The sequence below is a fragment of the Phaseolus vulgaris genome, chromosome 2, assembly GCF_051622355.1.
Source record: "Phaseolus vulgaris cultivar YP4 chromosome 2, ASM5162235v1, whole genome shotgun sequence".
In the NCBI taxonomy this organism is placed as follows: Eukaryota; Viridiplantae; Streptophyta; class Magnoliopsida; order Fabales; family Fabaceae; genus Phaseolus; species Phaseolus vulgaris.
The window spans coordinates 1,460,096-1,484,021 of NC_143499.1; the positions used below are offsets into that span (position 1 = coordinate 1,460,096).

At 28.9% G+C, this 23,926-nt stretch overlaps 2 protein-coding genes and 1 long non-coding RNA gene across 3 annotated transcripts; 2 read left to right on the forward strand and 1 right to left on the reverse strand.

Annotated features, from left to right (window-relative positions):
- The first annotated feature begins 4,690 nt into the window (after positions 1-4,690).
- Positions 4,691-7,046, forward strand: BT4 (BTB and TAZ domain protein 4). The gene is made up of 5 exons (XM_068611167.2): positions 4,691-4,946; positions 5,247-5,377; positions 5,597-5,903; positions 6,224-6,534; positions 6,614-7,046. Exons 1-5 carry the CDS (start codon positions 4,704-4,706, stop codon positions 6,732-6,734), a joined length of 1,113 nt encoding a protein of 370 aa, XP_068467268.1. The 5' UTR covers positions 4,691-4,703; the 3' UTR covers positions 6,735-7,046.
- Positions 7,047-8,245: 1,199 nt separating this feature from the next.
- On the forward strand, positions 8,246-15,147 carry LOC150028929 (uncharacterized). Its single transcript, XR_016518324.1, has 2 exons — positions 8,246-8,386; positions 12,879-15,147. It is a non-coding gene; the product is annotated as an uncharacterized LOC150028929 (long non-coding RNA).
- FH6 (formin homolog 6) lies at positions 9,160-14,796 on the reverse strand. Its single transcript, XM_068611166.2, has 4 exons — positions 13,379-14,796; positions 13,077-13,276; positions 10,552-10,793; positions 9,160-10,443 (listed from the first exon to the last, which is right to left on the reverse strand). The coding sequence occupies exons 1-4, from the start codon at positions 14,794-14,796 to the stop codon at positions 9,652-9,654; spliced, it is 2,652 nt and encodes an 883-aa protein (XP_068467267.1). The 3' UTR covers positions 9,160-9,651.
- Positions 15,148-23,926: the final 8,779 nt, after the last annotated feature.

The window sequence follows — 23,926 nt, forward strand, 5'->3', positions numbered from 1 at the left end:
TGTATTTGTTATAAAGTTTTATTTTATGATAATTTCATTATGTTGTTATTGTATGTGAATGAAATGCTTGTGGTTAAAAATTACATTTCCAAGACTAACAAGTTGAAGAAACAATTGGACAAGTCATTTTCCCTAAAGGACATGGAAATTACTAAATAGATGATTGATATAAAAATCATGTGTGACCAAAAAAAATATTGTATTTCACAAAAACATTATATTAAAATATTGTTGTAAAGATTCCAAATAAAAAATGATAATATGGTGAACACTCATCTAGTTACTCATTTTAAGTTGAGTACAAAATAGAGTCCACATAATGAAACTTAGGAGATTAGGTGTGCAAGATGTTCATTTTCCATCTATAATGGGTAATCTAATGCATATACGACCAAATACATCATACATTGGTACAATTAGCACTATAAGAAAATAATCAAATTGTAACTAATTTTAAAGATCAAAATAATTAGTTACTATTAAACTAAATTAAAAACCATTTAGAGACTCAAAATATTATTGGAATATTATTAATAAAAAATTTATAAAGTAATTTTTAAATTGGTATCTAACCATTAGCTACCAAGGTTTTAGCTACTAATAAAACCCTAGTAGCTAATTTAAATACCAATTTAGAAATCATTCTATAAATTGGTATTAATAATATAAAGCACTTTAGATACAAATAATTTTTTTGTCTCTAAAATAATATCTAATTTAGTTAATATAGTGACTAATTATTTTTTATCTCTAATTTTAGTTGTTATTTAATGAATTTCTTATAATGCAGTATATTTTTTCCAAATCCATGTAAAGAGTGTTCAAATGTTGTGACATGAATTTTGAAGTATATTTATGGTACTATGAACATGAATATACAACTTGGTTTTAGTGGTGAAAAATCTACATTGGTAAGGATGATTGTAAGGATTCATAATTTTCAAATATTAAATTAAGTTTATATATGTATATTGTTTTTTTATTTTTGCATGAGTTGTTTTTTAAAAAATATATTTAAAATGGAAGAGTAAATATATATATATATATATATATATTAAAAATTAATTATTTAATAAAATATAGATATTTTTAAAGGAGAAATAAAGATGGCAGACATATAGTAAAATTATAATTTCCTGAATAAAAAGGGGAGTTGAATATAGTAAATGAACATCAGAATTTTGTAAGATAAACAAAAATTTTAGAAATTGAAAGAAGAGGCAGAAGAAAAATAGAGAAAGGAGTAGATTGGTGATGAAGGAAGTTGAGTGTTAGTTAAGTATGAAATCATGTAATGTTTTTAGTGAGATTATTACACATTACTTTGAGTATAAAAAAATTGAAAAATAAATGGGTATAAAAAACATTGTTATTTTACAAAACCCTTACTGGGAGTAAAATATTATTAGAATATGTAGTAAATTTGATTATTATATTTCATCAAAAAAAATTACAGTAAATCAATCATGTTGTACTTTGAATTAAGAAATTAATTCTATTATTTTAAATATATTTGATTTAAAGGAAATAATTAATTACATTATATATTTTATTATGTTGTATTTATTTTGAGGAAATAAAATGGTGTTGTAAAGAAAGTTATTTTAAATATTTTATTGGTTGTTCTTTTGTTAGCGTGGATTTTCTACTATTTTAACCCATATTAAATTGTTGTTAAAAGTTGATATTGTTAATATAAATTAAATTTACTTGTTAATATAAATTAAGTTATTGTTGTTAATGTAAATTAAACTGATGTCGTTAATATGTTTTATGATTATATATGAAATTTTAAGAGTTGAAATATTTTAAGTATGAAAAAACTATTATTTAAAAAATTCATAATTTTAAAGTGAGATTGTATTTGAAAAGTATTATATGGAAAATTTCTTTTGTTAAAAAAATTATATGTGAATTGAGATATTTATGATTTGTTGGGCTTGATTTTAACTTATCCCTATTTTTATTCTTATACCTCTTTATATATTGTAGTAAATCTATTTCTTTAACTAGAAAGACTCATGATTTTTATATTCAATTTTTTTATATCTCTTATCTTTTAATTTAATTTTTATTTAGTTTCATTGATGCTCTTAATGTGTAGAGAAATTTGATTTGGGTAATTATTGTTGTGTTGTGATGAAAGGACAAAAGGTATTGTTTTCAATTGATGGAAGGCCTGCGTTCTTGCTGTAAAGCTCAGAGATATTCATGCTGTTCCCAAAGCTTTCTTTGGGAACTAAAATGCCTCTTAGAAATACAGGGTCATTAAATATAATAAAATATGCATATATAATATTTGAAGCATTTTTATTAACTCAGCTAATTTTAAATAGAAACATTTTCATCATTAGTAAAATATGTTTTTATTAATTTCTTAATTTAGATTTTAAATATATTATATTTGTCATTACAAGTATATAGGTCATGTGAACAAAGATTTTATTGTAAATAGCAAAAACATGGAGAAGTGGAAAAATTGCATAGTTTTATAGCGATGGCATGCATTATTATGTGAATATTCTGTTAAAATAAAACAAAGAAACATTAAAGAATAATTTTTTAAAATTAAAGATAAAAGTATAGTATTTGTATATATAAGTGACTGTAAATATTAAAAAATAAATTTTAAATCTAATTTATTTTTGTAAAATTAAATTATAAAATAAGGTTTCGATTTATTTATTATAAATATTTTAATTTTAATAAATATTAAGAAGTAAACTTTAAGTTTAACTCAACTCCATAAAATCGACTCATAAAGTTGACACACCTCTTCACGCCGAGAGTAACAACTTGTGCATGGGATAACATATTATGGGTGGTCCAATAACGGTCTGATAGCGAGTGACCTTATAAGCCCACTAAACACTCTCTAGGATAGGCTTTAAATGATTATGATACCATATAACAAAGTGGATTTTAGGCCTAACTCAACCCCATAAAACCGGCTCGGGGTGAGGTTTGCACCCACTTATATACTATGAAAGACTCTAATCTCTAGTCGATGTGAGATCTCCAACACACCCCTCATGCCGAAAGTGACAATTCGTACGTGAGATAACATATTATGGGTGGTCCGATAGCAGGTGGTCTGATAAGTCCAACAAACCTTCGCTAGGATAGACTTAAAATGTCATAGAAATTAGAGCTCCAACAGTAAAATTAAATAACTTTTTAATAATTTTGTGAAAAAATATTTTTGACGAAATACATGGGGTATGTAATTAAGACATGCACAAATTTTGTTGTTGATATTTTTAGCTAAAAACAAGTGTGACAGATGGATTTGGTGTGTTTTTTTTAGCTTTTTGTTTCCTTTTTCATGGAAATCTATGCAAATTCGTAAACAGGCTCTGATAATTCATCCTCTTTGCTCTCCTCTTCTCCTTTGCATCACCTCATCTTTGATTTTGTTATTCCAAAGGTGGTGGTGATAAAATCTTGAAAAGGAGAGTTTTGCCTTAATTATTGATTTTCATTCTTAGTTAAAGATTAAGGTATTGAAGGATGTAATTGTGATTCCATAGTTTTTTTTGTCTTCTTATCTTCTCTGGGATTGTATATTTTTTGAAACAACATTGAGAGGAACGCTTTAAGGTTGAAACCAGGTAATCCAAATCACTTTCTCTCTTCATTTTTTTTCATTATGTGGATCATAGTTTGTTCTTTTTATTGTTCATTTAAGATTGTTTATGTTAAACACCCTATAAATATTAATTAATCACAACTCCAAATCATTATTGGACGTTGCTGTTGTTGCAATTTCTAAACTCAGAATTTTACAAGTTGAACAAAGACTTTAACAATGATTGGTGTATTTGAACATGGTATATTCGAGTATTTTATATGAAATTTTAGATGTTTTAGTAGAAGATATAGATCCATTAAAGCTTTAGATTTTTTTTAGTTAATAATTTTGGGATAATTAGTTTATATAAATTCTCTGTACAATAGTCAATTAAGACAATTGCTTCTTAAAAGTTTAGATATGCATGATTTATTTATTTTAATTATTGTCTCGAAGATGTTTAAAAACTCCTTTGCCACATTGAGCATATGAAAAATAATATAATATCACAATTTTTTTAGGAAAAAAATAAAATAAAAATGCATCCCACTTCAAGAACCTTAATGTTTTAAACATGTAGGTAAAGTTTTCGTTAAATGTTTTCTTTTCAATATGTCTAAAGTTACATTTAGATGTATCAGCTTAAGTTTATATTTTTAACAAGATCATGATAACAAATGGTAAATGATATTATATAGATTCAAAATATGGATATTTTGTTATGGTTTTAATGATATTTATCATACAAATTAATAAATTTGTGAATAAGATAATGATCACTTTTGGTCTTTCGAAAAATGAATTGTTTCCTTTTTAGAATTTCATAGATGAAATGTCTAATATAATTTTATTTTTTAAGAGTAAAATTTCTGTATATTATTAATATTAAAAAGTTATAATTTTATCTAATTACAAACTATCATATATAAATGCATATATTTGGTACTTGCTCCCAAAAAATATTTTCTTAGGTTAAAATTTGATGTAAACTAAGTTCTCAAATTAAGAAAATTAAGATTTTTATTTTTTAAAAAGATTTACTATAAGTGATACTATTGTATTAAAACTTATGTCTTTTTATTATTAAGTGATATTTTATATTTGTTTATGTAGAAAAAAAAAACAACATCAAATGATCGATATGATTCAAAATAACAATCAACTAATTCCAAAACCACCATCCATGTCTTCTTCTGGACCAATCAATTCTTCTTGTGACATGAGATCCAATAATTCAAAATCAAGAAGACAAAACAACAATACATCTTCATCAACAAAAGATTTATGGGAACGTCTTTTTTATCAAGGTTATAAAGCAGATGTTTGCATCAATACTAATAATGGTGGCATTGTTTATGCTCATTCTAACATTCTCGTAAGTTCGTTCATTCTACTTCATTAAAGACCTACCTTGTGACGATATCATAACAATATAGCTTGATATGATAAATGATTAATTCATATTACATATTTTGTAAAATATTGTTTACACATATAAAATAAATTCATACTCATATTGAGATAAGTATCATTAGAACATATATTGTATTAATTTATGAATGTATCAATAATTGTGAAATACTTATATAATATGATCCATCCTTGAAACACAAAGTGAATATTTTTTTGTTTTCTTATATTTTTTTAAGCGACTAACTTCATATTATACGAATAGGCCATGGCTTCTCCTGTATTGAAAGGCATACTAAAGCAAGCAAATAGATGTGGTCGATGGCGAACAATCTCAATCACTGGGGTTCCACATGATGTAGTTATAACTTTTATTCAATATTTATACACTTATAGGTATGTTTGATCTCTCTATTGTGTTTGTATGGAAATCATTAGCAACGCTCATACTACATGATAATGATTATTGCACTAAGATGCAATTGACTTATTAGTGTAATCAAATATGATGGTGAGAGTTTATGGTCCTATTTCATTCTCTTCACTTTTCCTAATATTACTATATTTTTGTTAGTATGTATATTTCTAAAATATTTTGTATGTTTTTTTTTATAGTTATGAGAAAGAAGATATGGAGGAATTTGTACTACATTTGTTGGTGTTGTCACATGTATACATGGTTCCTCACTTAAAGTTTGAATGTGGACAAAATCTAGAATTGGGTTTACTCAGCATAGATAACTTGGTTGATGTATTGCAACTAGCCTTGTTGTGTGATGCTCCAAGACTTAGTCTCATTTGTCAGCGCAAGATAATAGAAAACTTCAAAGTCGTTTCAGAGTCAGAAGGATGGAAAACAATGAAGTTAAGTCATCCACTTCTAGAAAAGGAGATTTTAGAGTTAATGATTGTTGAAGAAAATGTAAGAACATTGCTTTCTCTTCATTGTATATTGGCTAAACTATTCATTTAATTTTCATTATTGTTTCCATTTTATGTTTTAGTCCCTATAAAATAAATTGTATAATTTTTTTAAATGCTTTTTGTGTGTCAGTTTATGATTGTAAATTTTTGTTGTTGCATAGTTATACCATGAAATCTTTTTTGTAATCTTACCAATGTAGATTAAAACTTAAGTTATACTCATGTTAAGAACTAAAACTTACGAGAGAAACAACTGTATGACTGTGAAAACCTAATTTGTCCTTTATCTAATTTCTTTTATACTAATTTATTATGTAGATAAAAAAGGAAAGGATCAGAAAAATGAAGGAAAGAAAGATATATCTACAATTATATGAGGCAATGGAAGCTCTTGTTCATATATGTAAAGATGGTTGTCGAACTATTGGTCCTTATGATAAAGATCTTCAAGCAAACCAACCATGTAAGTATTCAGCATGTAACGGATTGGAGTTGCTTGTTCGTCATTTTGCTGGATGTAAGTTGAGAGTCCCTGGAGGTTGTGTTCATTGTAAGAGGATGTGGCAATTATTTGAGTTACACTCTCGATTATGTGTTAATTCAGACGATTGTAGAGTTCCTTTATGCAGGTAATTACTATTAATATGTGTTTTGTATTTGTTACAACTTAGTTATCCATCTTAATAATAACACATTCTCTCATTTCAGGAACTTTAAACAACGAATATCAAAACAAAGCAAGAAAGATGAAATTAGATGGAAAATACTGGTTGAAAAGATCTTGAGAACAAAAGGAATTGGGATAGCGTCATGTTTTATGCAACAATAATTATGCCTTTGAAGCATATATATACAATTTTGGATACTATAAAAAAACTGTTCTAAAACTAAATTTTAATTGTATATTATGTAAGTGTTGATAAGAAAATATGGTGAAAGATGGAGTGTTTCTCTCTTTTTACCTTAATTAAAAAAGTATTAATTAGGGAACATCATTTTCTATTTGAATTAATCTTTCACCGAATGGGATTACTTACAATTACGAATTATAAATAGTAATAAGTAAAATGAATAAGTTATAGTAGACTAGGTTCTACGTAAAATTTACCTTGATTTCTTTATTCTATAGACAACTTTCTTTAATTTATTTATTTATTTTATATACAACTCTTTTGAGAAGTTTAGGTGAGAAACCTAAGTAATTAAACTCACTTTTACTTCTGGGCACGTGTGTCTATCCAAAAGAGTGAGGAAATTCCTCCACAATGAAGAATACAATTTTTATATTTTGAATTATAAATTTTAAAATACATTATTGTATTCTGGATTGTGTAATTAAAAACAAAATTGTATTCTAGATTTTAGAATCAGAATACAAATTTAATATTTTATTCGGAATAGAGGGAAATTTGTATTTTAAATTGTACAACAAATTCGTATTTCGAATTCTAAAATTTAGAATAAAAATATTATATTTCATGGATTACAATTTAAAATACAAATTTATATTATGAATTATAAAATTTGAAATAACAAATGTATTTCGAATTTTGAAATACACAATTTGTATTCCAATTCAAATACAAATTTTTTATTTTAAATTAATTGTAAAATTTGAAATACAAAATTTTATTTGTAAAATTCAGAATGAGCAATTTTAGTATTTTTTTTAGATATGGAGGGAAAGTTAATTTTTTTTTCCAATCTCATGGTCTGGTTAAGAAATTCTGGGTGTTGTGTTTGAAAAGTTTAAATGGTTTATGTTATAAATTTTTAAATGGTGGAATTTAGAAATATGTTTCTGCGCAATTCATAAGGAAATGCGAGAGTGAGACGCTTGATTTTGTTTTGTGTGGTTATGGGCTGTACAAAGAAAAAAACCAGCCCATTAGAAAAACTGCATGCATTAGGTTTGGGTTTTTTCTTTCTGTACCCAATCAATTCTAACTTTCAACCAAGGCTAATTCTCCCTGCACAATACCCATCATTTTTTAAAAAAAATCCTAAATTGAGCTTATTACCTTTTCCAGATTTTCACATCCGGAATGAGAAAAAAAATTTCCAGATCTTGGTGTTCAGAAGGCATTTTTATGTGTCAGAATAACATTGCAGATGATATTTATGAAAAATACATCTCAGTTCTGGATTTGCATATCCAAAACTACGTTCAACAAGTTATAAATATCTAGAAGATTAAGAACAAAATAGACATTTTCTTTATACATGTAATGTTATTCATGCTATTAAATGACGTCTTTGTGATTTACCTACCTTTTGCATTCGAATTTCTCTATAAAAGTAATTAACATCATATTTCTGTTGGTATCAGATAGAAGAATTGTCGTCATTTTTTAACTTCAATTATTGGCGTACAGCGTACTTGTACATTGTTCAACGCTCCTCTCCCTCAGGCGTGCCTTTCAGGTATTATCTACAATGGTCCAAGTTTGAAGCTATTTTAGGAAGATTCACCGAACAAAGGTACAATTATCAGTGTCTGATTCTATTTGATGACGGTGACCATTGAAACAATGAAAGACTAGTTTAAATCTCATCAACATACTATTATCGCTATGTTTCCTTACATTTTAGTTTATAAATTGCTAGAATTTTATAGAAATTGCGTTTGTATTTAACTGCTGATAGAAAACTGTCGGCAAATTTCCTTCTAGGAGGTACAGGAATGCGTAAGAGTGTGTTATGCATAAAAGTAGAAAATTGTGATCACAATCTCCCGAAATCCGAAACTGTTTCTGTGGTTCTGATTCCTCGTTCTTAGACTCTCGCGGGAACAGTAAATTGGATTTTGAGACGAGAGATTTGCATAGTTTGTGTGAATTATTAGATTCTTTTTTAGATCTCATTTCCTCATCTCTAAGTCTTCTTCGGTGGAAAAAATATAATAACCCACTAGAACTCCGTTTAATGATAAAAGAATTATAATTTATACGAGATCTTAAATTAAAATTTATGCAGAAACAGAAAAGTTATGTGTCTGTAATGTTCAGAAGAGAAGAATTTAACCATGAAATTTGCTTTACTGGTAATGTTCACTTTCGAAGCTCACAAACTGACTGATTATTCCATAGTTAAATAAGAGTGCGTAAGAGATTGGAGTTTATCATTCACTGCACCATTTATTTTCTTACCCCTTGGTTCTAGGGCTGCTTCTAACATTGAATGAATTGAAGACTAGTTACAGAATGTAGTGCAAGTGATGGTGTAAATCTTAAATGTTGGGAACACATAAAGAATTGCTGCAAAATTGTTATTTATTATTGATAATTGATTTAAAAAATACATATAGGAGCCTCTTAAGTAAAATCGAAACGTTCTACAATATGACAATTGTGTGGAGCTCTGACCTAATAAAATCTATTTTGACTATAGAATATGTATTGGGGAAGAAACAAAATGACGCATTCACTGCACTTCCCATTTAAAATTTTATTTATGCTTCATATGAAGTAGGATGAGGATGCCACGAACCTTTGCAGCCCATTTCTGTGTGCCGGGAAACCAGCGAGTTCAGTTTCTTAACCCCACCAACCCCACCATGGATTCTGGAGTTTTGAGTGTCTGATGTTCAGTCTCAGGGAAGGCTATCTTTTCACCACCATTACTATTGAAATGGCATTGAACCCAAAGAATCCAATCCTGGAAAGCTGGCTATCAACTTAATTTGCAAAACATTCATTTACTTTCCCTGTTATTCTGAAAGACTGGTTTCTTTCGTATTCACAACACTAGGGGGAAGAACTTTCCTCGTCTGAGCTTCTATCCTGCTTTGGATGGTTGTACCTATTGAGAACAGGTAATGATGCATTTGGAGGTATTCGGAAAGATCTGCCAGAACCACCTACAATTTTATCATGCATCTTTTCCACTTCTTTGCACACAAGATCCAAAATACTCAGAAAGTCTCTTACAATCATGAAAATTCTGAGAGGATGAGCTTCTTCCTTTGCTGCATTCCCATGAAAGTATTCCGTAACTTCTTTTACAAGGTACAAAGCTTTTCTCTCATCCGCTTTAATCCTTACAATTTCATCTTCAGCATATTTCAGAAATAGCTTTGTGGAGTTAAAGAAATTCCCATGCACATCTGGCTTTTCATATTGCAAAACCAAACGCACTTTATCAAGACCTGTTTCAAGCTTTGAAAGATAGCTGCTCAAGACATCTGAATCCATTCCTGCTGCTTTTTTTACATTACTAAGATCTCTACTAAGCCCTGCCACAACCTGCAATCCTTGCTTCTTAAACTCATCCTCATTAAATTTCGAATCCATTTTCACATTCTCATTTGCAGGTTCAGCTCCTGCACCTTCAGATCTAATGATCTCTTGGACCACAAAGTGGAGCAATGTGGTCTTTCCATCTGTTCCCTTTATATCTACAAGTTTTAAGAGTGTCTCCAGTTTGAAAGCTTTAGCATCCCCTCGATTAGTGCCAACGTTCATTCTGTTTCCCGTCCTTAGAACAGCTTCAATGAGTTTGAGGAATAAGCGGCTGTTCTTTAATTCATCACTTGCAGCCTGAAAAATATTAACAACTGAATAGTCAGTTTCCTGTAAGAGATCAAGAAATCAAAGATAAGAAGGAATTTGTGCAAAAAAAAAGAAAGATAATGAGGGGTAGAGCACCTCCATGGTTTGAAAAGACTTTCTAAGGTAGTTAATTTCTGCATCAAAGTTGGCTCTATATAGCATAGCTTCAACTCTTTTAAAGGCAAAAGGGATATCAAGCACTGCTTTAAGAAACCTTTCTGCAGAACCCAGCTTTGAGAGATCACCATCATAGGTTTTAAGCTTTATCTCCTCTTCTTTAGTCGGAGCCATCTTTACTAGTGTTTCTAATAGCTCAGTGCCCAAGCCTTCAGGATTCCCTGTTTCATAAAAAAAAATAAAAAATACCGCGAATTAGCAAAAGTGAAAATACATCCCTTGCTATTCTCAGAGTAAAAATACAGGATGTAGATAAGGAATTGCTTGTAAAAACAAACATTAGGCAGCTTGCCAAGGAAAAATTCTTTTAGTGCCCTTCTCTTCCTCTACTTTTCAATTGGCTAAATCCCATGCAATTTACTCCCACAGTTGCCTCCAATGGCCTTCTTTGCCTGTATCCAGATCACCTTATTTTCTAATTTCTATCAATATTTTCTACATAGGTATCCCACCAATATCTCTTTTATATACAATAATTATGTATTTTATCTTTTCTTGTGTTGTCATACATCCATCTTAATATACTCAATTATGCTAATTCCATTTTTGTTCTACAGCACCTTCAAAGCCTAACATTTACTACCACCATAGAGTATGATCAGATCATATAGTAGTATGACAAAACTTTTGACTTTGATATGTACTTTAGAATAAAAAATAATTCCAGATGTCTTTCTCCATTTTAATCACCCAATTTGTAACCATATTCATATATTTCTCTATCATTATGTAATATTGATCCCCATATAATTAAACTTAGAAACTTAAACACACATTTTTCATTTCCTTCTCCTTAAGCAAAAAAAGCCTTGATTTCAATCTGTCTCAAATTCAAGTTTAGATTTTTTATTTTATTTCTCGATCAAGAGAATTTCATCCTTAAAATGCATGCACTTGATTAAAACCTTCTATATATCCGTGTAAACACATCCGAAACTATATATTAAACAAGGATTTAATATTGAGCCCTGGTGTAAACCTATCGTTATAGAAAAGTCCTCAATCTTAAATTCACAAGTTTTCATGCTAGTAATTACCCATATGTCTGCTTTTACAAGTCAGTAAAAAGCCTTACGTACGTCTCTTTCTTTACTTCGAACCTTTTTATCAACCTCCATAGAAGATAAACACAATTAAGAAATAAAAATAGCTTTACTTTAAATTTGAGTGTAAAATATAATGGCAGGCTTTTTTATGGAACAAGTTACAATTACTAGTGCCATAATGCCATTTGATGTGGATGTAACAAAGTATAAGATCGTATGTTTAGAATAAGAATGAATAGACAGTAAACCTGCATGACATTTAAATCTTTGACAGCAATATACTTTAAACAGTTTCTAGGAAAAACAGCTGACAAGCAGTGGATTATAAGGAAATTAGAACAGAGAGTTACCACTTACTGGCTTATTTCCAGTTTATATCGAGGAATTAGATATTAGTACTTCTAAAGAAAAAGATAAACACTGACACAAAGACAGATTAAAAAGAAATGTTGTACACCCACAAAGAAGAATAATCCATCTTTAGAATTGGAGCACTGGAAGCAAGAATGGTGATTAAAAAGAAATGTGGTGGTACACTCACAAAGAAAAATAATCCATCTTTTGGATTAGAGCACTGGAAGCAAGCATACCATGTCTGAAATGCATGTCTTCGTAAAACAAGGTTGCTATTGTGTTTAGCAGTTAGAGCCCAAAACCGCACAGTTAGGAAGTTTAGGAATTGTAACGGTGATAAGCTAATTGACTACAGTGACCATGTCAGTATTGAATTTAATGACAATAATTCCAATTGATATAAAAGAATAGTTTGTGAATAGGAGATCTTTCTCAGTTTGGAGTGGAGGATGAAGTGGTTGTGATCCCACCTTGGTGGATGTTCAATTATTGTTTTATACTTCTAAAAGATGTTTCATGACCCAAGAGTATTATAATCCATGAGTTGGATTGTATCTTTATCACACTTTTAAGATCACAGTTACTGAATACCTAATTTCATAGCTTAACATAATAATGCACATGGCATGATGCTGCTTAGACATTCTCATACTTAATCTCAGATGCAATGATGATGACTTCAAGTTGAAGTCCTTGTACTATGCACTCTGTTTCTTGTATAATTTCTTCTCTCTACATGGCTGGCATAAACAGTGATAGGTAATCTTTATGCCCCTCACTCCATGTTTCCCCACATAATATAGACATCGAATCTATTAACATATCTTAGAAGCATTCTTTTTGCAGGTGATATTAACAATCTAATCAAGGAAATACTGCACATGAACTCAGTACTTAACACTGTAAATGAGGGCCCCAATAATGTGTAACAGTAAGATGAACCAGTCACCCTTTCAGTATAATTTACCCAAATTAGAAATTTGTGCTCAAGTATCAAGTCCAATTACGATCCCCTAATTAGGAAGAATGGGAAAAGCAAGTTACCATCCAAAAGAGCTTCAGACACCTCATCTCTGGTCACATTCAAAGCCCTGAGCAGTATAGCTATGTTCTGTGACTTCTTCGGGTCTAACACTCTGTTCTCCTTATCAACCGAAGGAAGAACTGATTTTCTGGAAGGTTCTTTCGGGGCAGAATTCGTGGCTTTGCATCCAAACAACGATTCCATCATGTCCTCATTTAACCTATTAAAAGAAAAACGCCATACAATAGACACAAAGGAGCATTAGCTTACAGTTATACTACGACCCCAAAACTATAAGAGTTAGTTAACTAATTTAACTTACTGAAACGAGCTTGATTTTATCTGGTCCCACACTGTAGCACGGTCTGAGGTCGCACGCACTTTATCCCAATGCAGAGCCTTTAATTTTGGTTTGGCTCCATCCTTGTCATTGGTTTCAAGCCTCTCGGAAGAGCTCACACTCTGTTCAACCTCTTCTGAACTTTTCATCACACTACATTCAACTGGTGACCAAGACTGCCTCTTTACAGATGCAGAATTAGAGGAAGCACTAACCGCTGGAGACACTGATTTTCGCGGCTGCGGTGGAGGTGGTGGAGGTGGTGGAGGTGGCGGAGGTGGCGGAGGAGGAGGATTGAGTGAAGTCTTTGACACATGCGAAACAGTGTCGGTTGTAGACTGAAGATGCTTCAAATTCGGAGGTGGGGGAGGCGCCGAAAATTTCGGCTTTCTGGAATGCTTAGGTGGCGGCGGCGACGGTGGTGGCGGCTGCTTTATAGACGGAATGATAACGTGGCGTATCTCCGGCGAGGGTGCCGAAACGCGTGACTTGGGCGAAGTTCTCTTGGAAAACGGAACGACGGGTGTGGGCGTGGAATTCGCGTCACGCTTCGCGGGACTACCGTTAACGAGAGAGCTCTGCCGCGACGCCGGCGTGTAGTATCCATCGACCGACGAGTTCTGCGGCGAGTGAAACACCGTGCCCCGGCTCTCCTCATCGGAGTCCGACGAAGAGGAGACCGCCGGCGGGTAGTTTCCGTCGGGAGGCTTACTGAGCGGTGGCATTGGCTGCAACTCAGGACTCGGACGGTAGCGATCGGATCGCTTGAGCTTGTGATACGGCGATCTATTGGCCTTGTTAACATCCCTGTTATCTCGCGAGTCGTTGGTAGAGGCTCGCGTGGGTTCCACTGTCCCAATGTAGAGGAAACTCGACGGTGGCGCAGTCGAATCAACCTCGTTTCTGTTCGGGATATTGTTATTGCTATTGTTATTCCCTCTCCCGGGCACGAGTTTTTGAGTCTCGACGGGGTGTTTGGCTCTGTGTTTGTACAAAAAGAAGGCCAACGCTGAGAGCATTCCAAGCGTCACAATGCCCACCGAGATCGCGATTGCAACTTTCTTTGTTCCCTTTGTGGGTTGTGTTGCAGTTGGGTTTGCAATTGAACTGTTGGAAGTGGAAGGTGCTGCTTGGCTCTGATCCGGCGGGGCCCCCGCCGGGTTCTCGTGGAAGAAGGGGATGTTGCCGCCTTCCGGAGAAGGAGGGGTCTCCACCGGAAGCGGTGGCGGTGGTGCCGAACTCTCCGGGAACAATGGCTGGTGCAGAATTCTTCTTGTGCCAAATTCATCGGCGCTGGTACTACTCTTGACACCCCCTTTTGCAGTGTTGACTGCGATGGAGAGGGAGAGGAACAGTGTGAGGAGGAGGTTGTGGAAGAAGCTCAAGTGAAGAGCTTTCATGGCGAATTATCGTGGGGTTGGCTTGTTACCTTTTGTTTCACCCAGTTCATGTTCTGCCTTTCGCTCCTTTCCCGCAAATTCCTCTCCTCGAAACAAGAGAGAGAAAGAGTGTCTGTATGTATGAAAAGAGAGAGAGAGAGAGAGAGAGAGAGAAGAAACTTCTTTCTGCTGTAATGCAAGATCTGAACGCTACAAAGCTTCCGTCAGCAGGAGCCGTTTTTATTTTATTTTCTCTTTTTCTATATATTTTACTTTTTTTTAGTTTATAATCATAGTCAAATGCAATTCTCATGTTTCTAAATATTACTAAATTATAAATTACAGTGTAGTAGTAAATGAAGCATTATACTATGAGTGGGAATGAAACGTGGCAATGTTCTGCGTTCTTCGTTTTCCGTTACATACGGAAATAAATAAATAAATAAATAAATAAACAAGATATATATATATAAGGAAGATGATGGTTATGTAGTGATAATATTAAAAAGATCCTTTATTTTTTGTTTGCAAGCAATGAGGGAAAGGCACAAATTCCACCTTGTTGGCGTTATATTCTTATTGTATGGATGCCCTTCCACTTTCTTTCTCCAATTAAGTAATTGCTTCGCAATCCCCAAATTCAAAACGTTCGTATTTTTATCACAATAAATACAAATAATAGTACATGTTAAACAGTGCCTCTGGTAAATTTATTAATTAAATAAAAATGGTAAAGTTAGTTATTTATATGCATTATCACTTGTAATTAATTTTGGGAAAAAATCATTTTATTTATTAATTTTTTAATGTGTTGAATAAAATCGAAAAATAATTTAAATTGAAGAAAAATATAAGAAAAAAAGGTTGTTGTGGATAAAATCTGGCCACACAACAAAAAGTGGAGAACCAAAAACAATGAGAAGACATGGCCATAGGATAGGAGTCTACTGCACTCCATTTTTGAGCTGCGTCAATCTTGTCTTGGGTTGTGTTTGTTTGTCAAAACAATGAAATGGACGGTTTGTTTATTTATTGATACAGATTTTTAATTTATAAACAAGAAAATATATTCTACTGTCAATAATTATCATTATTTTTCATGAAGATAAAATTATCAATATTATTTGTTGAGATTTCCACATTTAGTATATCTAAATTGTTTTTTATTTTACTCTTAATAATTACAATAAAAAAAATCATAATTAAAGAGTACTAACATAAAGATAAATAAATAACTAAAAAAAACAAATGGGAAAAAAACATTAAAAAAAAACACTAACCAATAGCGGGAATAATATACCGCATAATTTTAAAAGGTAAGAAGTAACGCTGTCGAAAATAATTGATATTGTATAATTAAATTTTTATCTAAACATCATTTTAATATAATATATCTATATCTTCTATATTCTATACATATTTTATATATAAAGAGAATTCTTATGGGTGATTTTAAATGGAAAGAGAGGTGATGATTTTTACTTTTTAATATTTTAGTCATTTCATATTTTTTAAATATTTAGTAAATAATTAATTATTTTTATAATTAATTAAAAACTGTTTTTTTTAATTAATATATATTGTCATTTCGTAAAAAGAATTAATTTATGAATTTTAAATTTAAATTTTAAATATGGAACGAAACAGTTTATTAAACATGGAAATGTTGACGCGAAGTAATTTTTTTTTTTATATCTTTATCTCTTGTAAAAATTATAGTTTTTATCTCTTTTTATTATTTGGTTTAATTGATGTTTTTTAATTAATTTTTAATATTAAACATAATTATATATAAATGATAAAAATAAAAAATAGATACACATTAACTATTTTGGTTTAATTAATATCTTTTATTTAATTTTTAGTATTAAACATAACTATATATAAATGATAATAAAAAATTGGTTGCACATGTGCTATTTGCACCGGTGTTTCTGCTAGTAATAAATATTATCATTTATCATTTTATTTTTTTATTTTTATAATAAATAAAATAAAATAAAATGATATATATATAGTTATAAAATACATTATTACAAGAAAATCATTAAATAAAAATTAATTTTAGAGATAACAAATAATTAATCACTTGACTAAATTATGTATTATTTTAGATACTGAAAAAATTATTGATATACAAAACAGTTTATATCATTAATAAAATAATAAATTAATTTTTAAATTGATATATATAATTAGCTAAAAAAAATTTAACTACCAATTTTAGAATTTAAAGTAATTGATATTTAGAACTTAATAACTAATTATATATCAATTTAAAAACTAATTCATAAATTTATTAATAATATAAACTATTTTAAATATCAATAATTTTGATAATTTTTAAAATATTATCTAATTTAATTATTATAATAATTAATTATTTTAATTTTTATTTTTATTTAATAATTTTATTGAAATGATATTATAATTAAAAAAATAAAAAAGCAGAACTAGTATATATGTATGTGTCTTAAAATGGACATCAATATTTATGAGTCATTATGTGATAATTTAAAAATTAGATCAAAATAGATATTTTTATTTTATTTTGTGAACATCTTGCTTTTAACTTTGTATTTAAACTCAGATACTTGTTATCGTTTTAGTTTTTAAATTTGACCATTTATTATTATTATATTATTGTTTTCTAAATTTTTGATTAAGTCTCACAAATCCATTCAAATTATTTAAAAAATTATCATAATCTTTGTCTTCATTTTTTATGGTTGATGTTAACTTTCTATCTATCTCTATCATTTGAAATCTCACATACACAAATGTAAGTTATAAGGTAAAAGTAGACTTTAATCAACATTTTTACTTACATATAATACTTTATTTGAGACTTTATAAACTTTTGTAATTGTTAATGAATTAGTTTCACTACCATATAACTAAATATATGTTATACTATTTTAAGAGTTACACTTTACATATAAATATAAATATCATTATGGGATTTTTATCTTTTAACTTTGTCTTAACAAAATATAATATTTTATAAATACAGCAAATAATAACATTTCATTTCGTCTTACATATTTATTTGGTAAGAAAATCAAATTAATAATTATACAAAAAAAGTAACTCAAGTGTGTCATTAAACATTACAACACATTCTTGAAATCCATTGTGAATGTTATACTTTTTTTCTCCCACAAAATATATATAATAAGGCCTTAAAAATATACTCGAAACACTTTAATGTTAATGTGTGTTATTTAAACAATATGTCTTCATTTGCTTGTATTTTACTTTTCATATTTTTAAATTTTAAAGTGTGGATTTGGTGGGATAAATATGCTAATAATAATTTAGATACAACATGAGACTTAATTAAAAAATTAACGAAAATTATAAAGAAAATAACAATAAATTATTATATTTAAGAATGATATTGATAATAAGTGTTTATATTTAAAGAATAAACTAAAATTAATATATTTATGATATCATAAATGTTAAATATACCTATTAAAAAATAGAACATTATTATCGTTATAATATGAATTCTTTTTTAAAGATAGATATGATTTTTTTTGTCCACGTCTAAATTTTGGAGGACAAATATAGTATCAAACACTTCCATCAAATCGATAATCATTCAACCTTTTGACTTAATTAAATAAAGTATACTGAAATTTTGTAATGTTTAATTCCATTAAATTAAAATTTAATTATAATAAATAATTTAATTTTCATAATATAATAACAATATTTTCGTTTAATTATAATAATAATATTATTATGTGTATAATTGTAATCACATTAAATTAATATTATAATAGCTAAATTAAAAATAGAAATATATATACAAATTATAAACTTGTGAGCTTTGTAATACCTCATCCCTAGAGTGAAATTTGAGAAAAACTAATGAAGGAGTTTTACAAAACCATTACATTGGAGATGCTCTAGGGTAGTTTTAAAATGAGTTTTATTACAAAGTAGACTTTAAGTTTAACTCAATCTCATAAAACACCCCCTCACGTCCGAGAGTGACAGATAAGAGCTCGTGCGTGGAATAACATATTATGGGTGGTGGCCTGATAAACCCAACAAATACTCGCTAGGATAGACTCGAAATGACTCTGATACCATATTACAATGTGAACTTTAAGCTTAATTCAACCCCATAAAACCGGCTCATAGGGTTGAGGTTTTGCACCCACTTATATAGCTTTTATCTTAAAACATCTCTCATACTTGTGTCATAAATTTAAAATTGAGTTTTAAAAATACAAATATTGAATTATATAATTAAATTATAGAAAATCAAAATGCAAATAAAAAAAAATTACAAAAACATAGATTTTATAGAACCTCGTTATTAAATAAAAAACTGCAAAAAGTTATTAAAAATAATATGGCATAGCAAGACTTACTTAAACTAAAATAAACCCTAATGAGAAGGTATAATTAACAAGTGTTTTTCATATACAAAATTGATCGTAAATGTTTTTTTTAATTCATCATAATAATACATAATATTAAAAATAAAATTATTAATAAAAAAAAAACTTATCTCATTTTGTATTTTTTTTTTTATTTTCAAGTAATTGAAACAACCTCACATTTCATTGTAATTCTTGTTTTTTTTTTACAAAGGAAAGATGAAAATCTCTTGTATGGAATATTATTTTATTGGTTTAATAGAGTTTATGCAAACTTTCATACATCATTTTTAATACATAGATGTGATTTTGCCATTTATAAAGTTGTCCTGTATTAAACATATAGAACGAAAAATAATCTAAGTAACATGCAACTAATATTAAATTTTGATTCTTCAAATAACCAAACATTTTTTTTTTCTTTCTCTTTCGAGGGAATCTAAACCAGATCAAGAACAGATGGAAGTGTGACATATTCCAAAACTCCTTGTTATACTTTTTTCAACTATTCTCACATTTAGTTTAGTTGATGCATAACTTTTTCTTTAACCATAGGAATTAGATTTTCTTCTCTATTACAATCTTTCATGTCATTATTAAGGAATTCAACAAAGATTATTAAAAAAAAATCATTAAATGAAAACTATAATTTTTGAAGAAAAAAATTTAGTTCCTATTGATTATATTCAATATTATTTTTATAAACTAAAAAATTATTAATATCTAAAATAAATTTTATTATTAATAAAAATTTATAAATTGGTATAAGATTTTAGCTTTAGATTCTAAATTAGTTTAGAATATAAAATAGTTAATGATAGATATTATTTTTAAAAAAATTAATTTATAAATTTTTATTAATGATAAAAACTATTTTAAATATTAATATTTTTTAATTTATAAAATAATATATAATTTTTTTAATATAAATAAATGATTATTTTTTATCTTTAAAATTAATTTATATTTAGTGGTTTTTTATTTAGTGATTTTAGTGACTTCTGTAATATAAGAAAATACATTTTGTATCTTAGTTCATGTACAAACCATTTTCAATCTTTTTTAAGAAAATCAAACATGTAAACTATATTTTTATAACAATAATATAAGCGTGTTAAATTCTAGTCAATTTTAACTTATATTTATATATATTTGATTACGTCCCTAGTACAAGCATGCATGATCAACAACATTATAACGTATTTTATTTATTAATTTAGTGATTACCGTAGTCCCTTTCAATTAAGGCAAGGTTTCGCCCTAAATCTTATCAATATTATTTTTCATGCATTGCACGAGTCATTAAAAATGATTGAAATCACCTTATTATATATGATAATTTATAATTGGAGGATGGTATAAAATGCCTTCACAGCCAATAATATAAACGACAACTTAATGATAAAATTATAGAAAATTGTAAAATAAAAATATGAATAACATTCATTCTAATAAAATCTATTTTTAGTCTCTAGATAATACAAAATTAAAAAGCACATATTTACATTTTTTTAATATTAACATGTAGTTTATCCACTATTTATATGAACCGTAGTATATTATTCACAAATTTTTTTCTGCACTCACTGTACTCACTCTACTACTACAAGAAAATCATGAAAAAAGAAACTAATAATTTTGCAGTTGAGTTAGGCTGACTAGACACCATGTTTAATGAGTGGACTTAATCAATTTATAATCTCTATTTAAATAATTGTACTTGTAATTGATGTGCAACATGACAGAATGAAAACCTAATAGTTGCCCGTGTGGATGTAGGTTGCAGTTGGCGACCGAACCACGTTAAATCATGTGTTGTTTATTTTTTTTGCAGTTGATTCATGATTATGTGTGTTGTTTCCGCGTGTGTTTTTCCCCATCATAAATTAGAGATTAAAGTATAAAAAATGTAATGTTGGTTTCTAAATTAGTTTCTATTATTGTTAAATGGTTTCTAAATTGGTATCTAATTAGAAACTAAGGTTTTGCTACCAAATTTAGAATCTAAATAATTGATAATTAAAACATTGCTAGCTAATTAGATACCAATTTATAAACTATTTAACAATAATAGAAACTAATTTAAAAACCATTTTTTTTAGTTTCTAAAATGATCTTTAATTTAGTCACTATAGCAACTAATTATTTTTGGTATCTAAAATTGATTTCTAATTGATGATTTTCTTGTAGTGTACAACTCTCAATATATAAGAAAAATTATACTTTAACAAACTAGAGAGTTATATAGAACTTCTGATGTGATAGAACTTTTGATGTGATAATTTTAACAAAATAATATATAATAAAAAATAAATTTGTAATTAAGTGGTATAAAAAATGATTAAAATAATAATATTGATGGTTATAATGCGAGTGTAGAAAAAAAAATGATTGTAAATATATCATCATTCTATAAATAATATGGATTCCAATACATGAGCACATTGTAAGTAAAAACATATATTTAACATTCTAATAATTTTTTTTTAATTAAAAATATTATTATAAAGAGTTGTGCATTGTTTTTTTATTTATTATTATTTACAATGTCAAAGAAAAGTTTTCCATATAATATTTCTCACACTAACCATATATTTGGTTGTGGTCCATTTATTATTTGTATTACACTCTGATACGTGGTGTTATTCTCGCGAGTGAAATCTCATAATTCGTAAGTATTTGTTGCTAATATTGCGTGCTTCGTAGCTATATCAGTTATTGTGTGATAGGAAACATTAGTAAGGTTTAAGGATTAGGCGTAATGCCATATTGTCATATATAAGTTTATGTTTTTTCTTTGGTTAATTTTGGGTTGTTTTAACTTAGTTTAGTTAATCAGATTTCTATCTGTTGTCAGAAGAGGAGATTTTTCTCCGTACAATACTGATTGATGAATACATAGTTTTGTTTTCTCTTTTTTTTCCACTATCGAGGAAAGCTTTGCATTCATGTATGTGTTCTCTTCACCTATCTTGTTGCATTTTTGTTTGTGATGAATTGCAGCAGAAATGAAACTGTGGAAGTGTACCATAGTTAAAATTAGTACTGTTTTAGAAAGAGTTTATGATGTATTATAAAGGAGTTATAATTGGTGTGAGATAGAATTGGAAGAAAAGCATAAAAAGAAAGAGAGCTTGAATGGCATGTTTGTCCGATGCTGCCGACGGAATGGAGGAGGTAAGTGATTAGGAAAATGGTAAAGATATTTATTGTAAATGGTGGTGATGTGTGTTTGTGTGAGACCATGTTAAAGTGCACTTAATCCTAGGTGAAAGAAAGTGTGGGTCACATTTGACAAGGTCTTCTTCTGCTTTGTGCTTTGCTTCATTGGTGTGTGGGGGACATGCACACGCCCCAGGCTAATGCTTTATCTCTTTTCTTTACTCCCTTTTCACTTTTGTTTCTATTTGGACTCCTCCACTATACGCAATCACAATGTTATCCTCTATTGCCCCCACCCTCTTACTAACTCCTTTTTTTTCACAAAGAACAGGATCCTCAAAGTTATGCCTTTCTTCCCCACTATGCTATTTCTCACTTCTAACCACAGGATTACCTTTCATTGCCCTTCCATCTCTTTTTTCTCTTAGATTTAACATACATAGATTATAACTGTTGAATCTCACGTCGATTAGAGATTAGGACAATAAATGGGTGCAAATTTCACATTATAAGCTGATTTTATGGAGTTGGACTAAGAAGTTCACTTCGTAATATGGTATCAGAGTCATTTCGAGTTTATCCTAACAAGTGTTTGTTGGACTTATCAGGTCATCCACTATCGGGCCGTTATCGAACCATCCATCATATGTTATCCTATGCACAGACTGTAACCGTAAATACAAACCTCATCTTATAAGCTGGTTTTATAGAGTTGCATTATACTTAAAAGTCCACTTAATATTAATAAGAAATCAAAATATTATATAACAGTTTTTCTTTATTTGAAATTTATATTTTTCTAATATGATACTTAAATGCGAGTTACTTCATGTGTCAAGTTCACATGATTTATATATTTTAATAATTTTTTAAATTTTTATCTATTTTAATAATTAATAAGGAAAAATATATCTCTTTAATAAAAGAATCAGATAAATGAACAAGAAAGACCCCACTTATATTTGGCACTCACCTCTCTCTTGGGTTGAATTAAAATTATTACTATAAACTAAAAAATCTTGAAAGAAAGAACTCTAGTTCCTTCCTTTTGGCAGGTTCAAATTTGGTAGTAGGTTAAGAGTAAAAAAAACCCCACTAGATTTTTTTGCCTCTTTTTTTAGGCGATTTATATCCATTAACCATAACTAGTGATATTATTTGGTGTTGAGAAGCTAATTGATCAAATACCCACATTTTGAATGGAACCCTTGTCAGCGGTTTTACTTTTAGAGGACGCAATTGGTAAAGTATTCTTCATCTTTACATCGAATTGAATATATTCTTTGATCATGTCGAATAAAACCAAATCATCGTGTAATGTTACATGGTATTTCATGTTTTGTTTTCTTACTAAATCGTTCCAGTGAGATATATTCCCATGTATGTTTCCCCTAACTAAATCACAACAAAAAGAATAAGCCATTAATAGAAAATATGTTTGGCATTTGTTCTGTACTTTTTTCCCCAAGATACCAACCTCTTTTCATCTTCCCTCTATCTAACTTAATTGTAGAAAATATGGGATAAACACTTATTTTAGTAGCAGTACAGGGAGAATTTACGAAGTTGTTAGCTTATGAAGTTCGGATACT